Source organism: Panthera leo, chromosome A1, assembly GCF_018350215.1.
Source record: "Panthera leo isolate Ple1 chromosome A1, P.leo_Ple1_pat1.1, whole genome shotgun sequence".
Classification (NCBI taxonomy): Eukaryota; Metazoa; Chordata; class Mammalia; order Carnivora; family Felidae; genus Panthera; species Panthera leo.
In genome coordinates this window covers 9,045,734-9,054,652 of record NC_056679.1, presented here as the reverse complement: position 1 = coordinate 9,054,652, position 8,919 = coordinate 9,045,734, and the positions used below count along the sequence as shown (strand labels likewise).

The 8,919-nt window shown below is 41.1% G+C and overlaps 1 protein-coding gene across 1 annotated transcript in view; it reads left to right on the top strand.

Moving 5' to 3' along the window:
• The first annotated feature begins 667 nt into the window (after positions 1–667).
• UBL3 (ubiquitin like 3) overlaps positions 668–8,919 on the top strand; it is a 65,058-nt gene continuing 56,806 nt past the window's right edge. Inside the window, exon 1 of the mRNA XM_042943718.1 lies at positions 668–952. Within this exon, the coding sequence (XP_042799652.1) occupies positions 926–952 (27 nt within the window). The 5' untranslated portion in view covers positions 668–925. The remainder of the gene's footprint in view (positions 953–8,919) is intronic.

The following is an 8,919-nucleotide window of genomic DNA, read 5'->3' as shown; positions in this document are numbered from 1 at the left end:
GGAGGAGGAGAGACAAAGCTCCGAGAGGAAACCATTCCCGGGCTGAGGAGAGGGAGGACCCGGCCTCTTCCGGGGACCAGCCGAAGTCGGCGTCGGAGGGGAGGGGAAGGCGGCGACGGGGGGTGGCGGAGGCAGGAGAGGAGCGCCGAGAAGCCGGAGACGATGCGCCCCGAGACCCGCCGCTGCCCGGAGGCGCCCGCGGCCTGAGCCCCGAGGGGCCGTGGGGTCTCCCGCCCGGCCCGAGCTCCCCGCGCCCCCACCTCCCTCCCCGCGCTCGCCGCCCCGGGCTTTCGCCTCGGCCCCCAACTAGTTAAATGCCCTTGAGCGCGGGTTTCCGCGGCCCGGCTCTGAGCCCCGGCAGCGCGAGTTGAGCCGTTTCCCCGAGCCGACCGCCGGCGCCGGTTCCTGCGCGGCCGCCACTCACTGCTCACGCGTCCATGTGTAGCCACATAGTTATCTGTGTACATCCACGCCGGGGCATTTTCCTCCTGCTTAATGAGGACTTGACTCGGGAGCAAGTGTGAATCACTGCCGGGCTGGGAAAGGAGGAAGGCGGATTTAACCCCCTCCCACCCCGCTCCATGTCCGTGTGTCACTCGGCTCGGTCTACCTGGCGCGGCCGGTCCTGGAGCTGCTGCTGCTGCTGCTGCTGCTGACGACGACGACGACGACGGGGGCTGCTGCTCTCCGCCCGGGAGTTCCCTCCGGCTCCGGCCACCCAGTTCCTGGGGATTGTTCCTCTTCGCTCGGAACCTCGGCCAGGCCGGCGCTGTGACTCCGAAAGAACTTATTTTTTGGAAAGCACATCACGAACCGATCGAGATCGTTGAGGTTGATTTCTGTAGCTTGAAGACTTCTGCTCTTTTTTGTTTGTTGTAATTTTTTCCCCCCCCGGTAAACATCTGGGTGTATATCAAACGGCAAGATGTCCAGTAATGTCCCGGCGGATATGGTAAGTGAAGGATAAGTTACGACACTGATTTAATTGTGGTTTCCAATCTTATTTAATCAGAAAGGATGCAGGCGTGGGGTGAAGGTCTGCGGGGGACTGTTGAAACGCCACGGTGCTGGGAGATTTGGAGAAGTTGGAGGTTCTGGTGTCCCCGTCTTAGGAAGTACCGCTTTTAATATGGCTTTTCTCATTTGGTTGTGTTTTCTGAATCATTTAAGACGATGGAGAAGTAGGGAAAATGTGGCAATGTAGCTTGAAGTGGAGAAAATCTCCCCCCTGTCTGTTAGAAGCCTTTGAACACTTGATCTTAGAGCTTCTGAAAACGTCAGTGACAGTGGGCAGAGCTGAGGACGGGTGTCCTTACTAGATACAGAGGTAGACGGGAAAACGGGAATCTTGTTCTATGACACTGACGGGATCATTAATGCAGTAGATACAAACTTGATGTTTTCAAGCGCAGGGACGTGTAGGTCTGCAAGAAAAAGTCTACTGGAATTCGCTGGGAGCTTTTCAGTATGTCTGGGTGAACAAGTACGGCAACAGAAATGTTAAGATGTTTTGGAATTTTTACAGATCTAGACTGACCGCATATTGGTGCTTCTTACGGATTTTCAGGACTTTCAGTAGCAAATATTTACTCGTATTACATCATTGGACTTTTCAAAGCTAATAAAACAAATTATTGAGCCTTGAGCCTTGAATGTTGAGAACTTGAAACAAAAAGTACTCTTGCTTATTGATGCTTTTCTTTGTGTTTCTAAAGGTTCATGTTTGTTAATATTGTGAGTGTGTTGGCTAACAGTAACCGTGCAGGCTTACAGTGCTGGGAGGGGGTGGGTTTGTGCGAATTGAAATTACACTTCGCAGTCTTAGGGACGAACATAATGCAATTAACAGGAAGATGAATGATCTTGTTTATGAAAGAATTGAAGTTAACATAACATTAACATTTGAGTGTTCGTGTATTCCAGTGAAAAAACAAAATTGAACTTGGCTGGTTAAATTTTAAAATGTCAGATGTTTCTATAGGATCGAACCTCATTTACAGACTCAACAAAAAACCCAAAAACCACCCGCCTGAATGGCTGTAAATGGCATCTTTGACCTTGGTTTAAAGCCATTTTGCTTACGTTTGATTTGCCATTTAACATGCTATTTTAATGTATAGGAACCACAATGTTCTGTCTCTTGTGTGGCCACACAGCAACTTACACTCTCTTTCCTGAGTCTTAAAACTCCTGCATCGTGCCTTTAGTTTTCCTTTCCCTCCCGGTGTGCACACCCCAGAATGGTCTCCTGCCTGCCCCATTAATGGTAGCTGGATATGGTTTCCTCCACTCCACTCTCGAAGTTGCCTAGATAGGTCTCTGGACTGAGCTGGAAAGTGCTATTTGCCCTGTTAGTTGAGTGTTTTTTGGGCTCATCACCCCCAGCAAAGATTGGTTCTCTAAAGCCTCCATTTTATATCCGTGCAAGGTATGTCCACTCTAAGTACTGTTTATTCTGCCACAGAAACTGTAATGAAATAGATTTGTGTCATGAAAACAGTGCCACTACTTTCTTTAGGCCCAGTGCCGAAGACAGGCTGGAATGTGCGTAGCATCAGTTACAAATTGAAATGATTTGGGGAATACGGTTTCCAAGTCAGAAGGTTCGGAAGCTAATGCTCGGATCAGGGGGACGGGAACTAGTGGCAAGGTTTTATTAATAGGCGCAGTTATAAAATATAACTATTTCTGTTTTAGACTGTATTTTGAGGCCTTGCTTCGGTGGTGCTTTGAGATCCCTTGATTAAAGGTGATATGCAAGGGCAAAGCAGTATTATGTAATAAACATATAATGCCCTGATGATGCTGTTTCAGAGTGTGCCTAGTCTACACCTCAGATTAGATTGTTCTGAGTCTTTTTCATGTCTAGTTTTGAAGTTGCTCAACTTGTTGGAAGTCTTGAGGCTTTTTTCCTCCTATGTCACAACCTCTTAAAGCTTCATTTGCTGTTACTTCCTTAACATTGCATTTTTGCTTAAAAAGTGCCTTCATTAGATTCGTGCCTAGAATTCTCAACTTTCTGAAACATAGCATGACAAATATTGGTTAGAAGTTGTTGATTAAAATGTTTTGTATTTGTTAAACTCTTCGTATCAATAACTGATAGTTTGCGTTTACTTTCAGAACAGTTTTACCACTTCGAATCCTACCCTACCCCCACCGCTTTCCACAGTCTGACCTTTTTTTTTGCAGCATAAACTCCAAACTGATCAGGATACGTATGAATACATACATTTTTGCTAGGTGCAGTAAAATTTTCGAGTTTCTAAGTGGTGACAGCTAGTATGTGCTGTGTAGAAACAAATGTTACGCTCTTTTACATGTTAATGATGCTTGTCTGTTGTAAAGGAAAATTCGTAGTTGGGAGATGAGGTGGGGCAGTGAAATTATAACCTCTATCATGTTTTCATTAAAGATAATTCATTCTTGAGCTACAGTAATTGCTAAATCAATTGATGTTTTTGATAAAGTCTTTATATGACAACGATTGTGACTGACTTTAAAATAGGTTTTTTAGCATCGTGTTTTGTTTTATAAATATAACTCACATTTCCAATTTCTTTCGAAACATTCAATAAATTTTTGTGTTTACCATAAGGAGTCTCTTTTTTTATAATCCGAATTTAGCAAATCCATCTTTTTTGGAGGGGGAGTGGCACCCCTAGTGAATGGATTTGTAAAATTTACAGTTGGTACTTTAGCAATTAACATTCTGTAAATATGATCTATAAATAAGTGTATTTACATAAAATACTGGTTTTTCTTTTGCTAAGAGTGATTGGGTTTGAATTAAGAGATTTACTAACATTCTAGTGTAATAACTTATTTGTGAAAAAAGTCTAAAAATATCTGAACATAATATCATTGTAATGCATTGTGTTTAAATGATTCATTTCCTTTATGTTTGTTTTCCCAGCCCAAATCATAATTCATGATGGGGCAGTATTTATTGTTAATAATTGTAGGATGGATTATGTTAATGAGTTTAGGTTTTCTGAAAGAGGATATTTACTCTTTCTGTTAATAGTAAGGCCTAAGGCTGGGTAGATAAGGTGATGATTTTGTTTTCTGGACTGGGAAAGCTATCAAGAAATAAATTACTGTATTTATGAAAGTATTATAGAAAACATTTGAGCTACTATTTAGAGCTTTGGACTAAAATTATATTTTATGATATCTATAAAATTGAAAGCCCTACTTAAGAAAGAAATTGGCCGTGTGAGGATAACAGCAAAGCAATTTTGGTATTTGAAACATTTTTCGGTGATGAAACTCTTGGAGAAAAGCTCTATCTTTTTAAGCTGTTCCTGTAGAAATTGTAACAGATAGAACAATTTTTAGTCTGAGGTTAAATAAGATCGTGATAATTTGAGTTTTTTCGGTGCTTCAGGACTATTTTTATTGTAACGTATCTCTTCCATTTGTGGAGAAATGTGGGAGCCCTCTGGTGGACAGGAAATTACCAAAATGAATTTCCTTTCAAAGTGAACTTCTATCACTTTTCCAAGTTGAAGTAAAATGAGCGACGTAGAGTCTACCAGGGGAGGATGTCATGCTAGAAAAAGGCCCAGGGAACAGAACATTTTTAACTTCGAAAAAAGAGGATGTAGTACCTCACATGTTCTCCTTACCTACAGCTCCTTTTAATTTTTCTTTCTCTTGCTGGAAGTCTTCTTTCAAGTGTAAGTGGAGAGGTTTTATGAAGCTAAAGGGTGGATAAATAAGTACGTTTATATATAGAAGTATGTGACCTGAGGAACAGCTTGAAGAATGTATCTCCAGTGGAACGTTCTTCTAAAATTGTTTGCCTTGAATATGTCTTGCATTCGGTGTTCTGGATGAGACACTTATTGTTAAGAAAACAAAAGGCAATTTACCTCAGCTTTGAATGCCTTTTCCTTTCTAGCTCTGAATCCTACTCCGGCTCATGTTCCCCTCCTGTGAAAATGGCTTTTAGTTCATGTCCAGCCCTCACGTGTGAATCCTTTTCTGTCAGTGCGTTTGAGATTCTTCTTCTACGATGACAATTATATAGATATGTCTTATTTCTGATTTTTAAAACAGAATAGATATTTAAGAACAAATGAGTGAATTTTCTTGACTCACGGAGCATTATTTTCTTTGTTACTTATAGAAAAAGTAGATATTGTTCCGTACCACTGCTAATTATGCTGTTAAATATGAAGTGTAGGATGTCGTCTTCTCTTTCTACTTTGAATATGAAAAATGTATTTTTAATATTAAGGCTTGAAATTATTTTAAATTAGTGGTTGCCTAATAATGGCTCTAGTTTTCATAATAAGGAACAGTAAAAGTATTTTAGGAGAGCGAAATGTATGCTTCTTAAATATATTCTTTAAGAATTCCACTCATTCTGGGAGAAGAAATTGAAAGTGATTGTAGAATATATGGTAACTGGAAACACTGGGGAATAAGTCATTCTAAATCAGTAAATTTTCTGAGTACATGAAGGCTCTTTTGGAAATAGTTCAATCTAACAGGATTACTGTCCTGTGTACTTAAGCATAATACACTACACATAATTTAACTTATTTTGGGTGATCTAGAGTCATCATTTGAATAATATCGATTGGGTTCAATGAGCGTTCCTTGTTGAGTACTTCTCTGTGTAACGTATCATTATTCTATGAGCTACAATTTCACACCCTGAACACCTAATATAGATTGTGAAGCTTTATGCCCCTTCGCTGTGTCAGTAATTTACAAAGTGACATGAGGCAAGTCAGTTGAGGTGTGAGAATAATAAGATTAGAATTTGTATGGGTTAATTTTATGCTCCAAAAAGGGGGAGGCATTGAGGTTTTGTATTAATATATGGATTGTCTCTGAGGCTTTTCTAGGCCCACATTCAGATGGTTACAATGAGTGTGGTTTGCTGCGGGAACTTGGGGGAGTTGTGTAATGTAGAAGCCAACAGCATGAGTTTTCTCAGAAGTTTTGTGGTGTTTCTGTGGTATATTACATAGTTACTTTAAAAAATGCCTTTTAAAAGACTATGACTTTGAATTGAGATGGGGAGCAGAGGCTCACTGTCCCAAGTATTTAAAAGGGTTGCAGAAAAAGGAGTTGTAGAACTTAAACCTGAATTACACATTTTATTATAGATGCTGATTTTTTTCCATGGTGATAAGAAGCTATCAGTATTATGCTACCTAGCAGATATTTTTGAGAAAACAAACAGTAAGTTGTCTCTACAAGGCAAAATTGACATTTTAATCATTAAGTGAGAAAGTATCTGCTTTTCAGAAGAGACTAATGTTATGGAGAGAGCATTTTGAAAACATGTTTAGACATTTCCAGTCTGTTGAAAAATCTTACAGAGAATTTCGGTGGACTTTGGACCCATTTGTTAGAACCTAAAAGGCAACACATTTTACTCAGCTTGCAAAAATATCTGACGTCAGGAAAAAGAAAATGTTATTATCGTTGACATCTGGTAACTGACTTTAAATTTTTCTTTTTCTTTTTTACTTTTTCGAGTTTGTTTTGAGAGAGAAAGTGAGCAGGGGAGGGGCAGAGAGAGGGACAGAGAGAATCTCAGGCAGACTCCACGCTGTCAGCACAGATCCTGATGTCAGGCTCAAACTCACGAATAGTGACATCGTGACCTTTTTTTTGGTTTGTTTTAATTTTAATTTTTAATTTTTTAAAATTTACATCCAAATTAGTTAGCATATAGTGCAACAATGATTTCAGGAGTAGATTCCTTAGTGCCCCTTAATGACATCATGACCTGAACCAAAACCAGGAGCTGGATGCTTAACCCACTAAGCCACCCAGGTGCCCCCAGTAACTGACTTTGAATGAAAACTTGTGCGGGGGTGCCTGGGTGGCTCAGTCAGTTGAGTGTTCAGCTCTTGATTTCGGTTCAGGTCATGACCCCAGGGTCCTGGGATCAAGCCCTGTGTGGGGCTCTGCGCGTGGGGCCTGCTTGGGATTTTCTCTCTCCCTCTGCCATCCTGCGCCTCCCCCCCCCCCCCCAACACCCCACTTGCTGCGCACATGCTCTCTTTCTCTGTAAAATTCAAACAACAACAACAACCAACTTGTGCCTATTTGGTGATGGAAAAGTGATACAGTTTAGTAGACCAGTAAGTGACATATTTTTCCATAAAGATCTATGCATCTTTGTGAACTAAGTTTTTCAGTTAGGATTTATAGCAGTGCTTTTTTTTAAAGTTTGTTTTTATTTATTTTCATAGAGATACGGAGAGCAAGTGGGGAACAGGCAGAGAGAGAGGGAGGCAGAACCCCAAGCAAGCTCCGTGCTGTCAGTGCAGAGCCCAATGCAGGGCCTGATCCCATGAACCCTGAGATCATGACCTGAGCCGAAATCAAGAGCCAGACTCCTAACCAAGGCGCCCCTGACTTATAACAGTTCTTACATCGTCAAAACACATTGAACTTTACAAATTGAGAAAGCAAGATTTCAAAAAAAATTTATTTTAATGCTTATTTATTTTTGAGACAGAGACAGAGTGTGAGTCGGGGAGGGGCAGAGAGAGAGGGAGACACAGAATGCGAAGCAGGCTCCAGACTGTCAGCACTGAGCCCGATGCGGGGATCTGAGCCAAAGTCGGACGCTTAACTGACTGAGCCACCCAGGCCCCAGGAAAGCAAGACTTCTAAAAAGGCATGTTAACAGTGCTGTCACTTAAAATGTTAATAGTAATAGCATTTTTAGTGATTGCAAGATTAAAACAAATTAATATTTAACATGGTCAATAGTTAAAACTGAAAACAATATTTTAATCTTTTAATTTGTTTTGGTATTTGTTTTATAACACACATAAAATACGATTTGTAAATGAAGATACATGTATTGGAGGTATATGCGCAAGTATTTTAGAGCTGGGATGTTCAGTCAAAAGAATTTAGAACCATTGCATAAGATGACTGCAGATTTCTGAGCTTTTTGAGTTACTGTGTTTGATATTTATAGTTGTTTTTGTCCCCTGCCTTGTTGAGCAGTTATATTTTTCTTTGGTCAGTATGCTTACCTCTCGCTCTCTCTGACCATTTACAGTTGCTGATTCTTATTTGCTACGGATGTGGAAGACAGATTTTCAAAGTGTATTAAAGTATGTTAAAAATATCAAATGGTGTCCAAGGAGGATTTTCAGGAGTTGCTCTATAGCAAAGTGCATGATCTTTATTTCATGGACTTGATCATGTCTATTCTGGTTGCTTAGAGTTCTGTTCACTTGAGGGGCTCATTTTCTGATCTTAATTGTGTTTTGCAGAGATGTAGATTCTTGATAGTGAAAGGTACATGATTAAAACAATAAAATTACACGTACAGCTTTATTTTGAGCTGAGAGCAAGGAGTAGGTAGTCTTTGCTGTGTACTTGCTATACCAGGCAGCTGCTTGGCATTTTATAGATCATTTTACATGATAACATTTCCTTTAAGTGACCCTGGTAAACAGAGTTGGTTTATAGGTAAAGAAGCTGCCACTGCCTACCAGGGTAAGACCACCAGGAATGCATCTGGAGTGAAACAAATTAGGTTAATGACGTGCTGCAGCAAGGAAGGGCGCCTGCCCGAGGAACCATGCCAAGCCCCAGTGACAGGAAATGGGAGAGGTTTGGGGTAGGGTTTGGGTCGTGCTGCATGATTCTAATGAGGAGCCGGGGGAAGTACAGACTAGCTCTGGATTGTATACCCTCAGCCACGAAGTGCAGGTGGGTTAGTAATCTCTCAGTGATCTCTCAGCTGTCTTTGTTTAGGAGGCAGGAGAAATAAAGGGGCTGGGGCAGATGTTAGTCATTTTGGAACTCTGGTGTGGCCGTGGGAGAAGTTTTGTTGCCTATTGGTCTTCTCTTGGCCTTGCTGTGTCTTGTCCAGACATCACAGGGTGATTATCAGCAGAGCTGCTTTTTACTTTCTCACAGTCG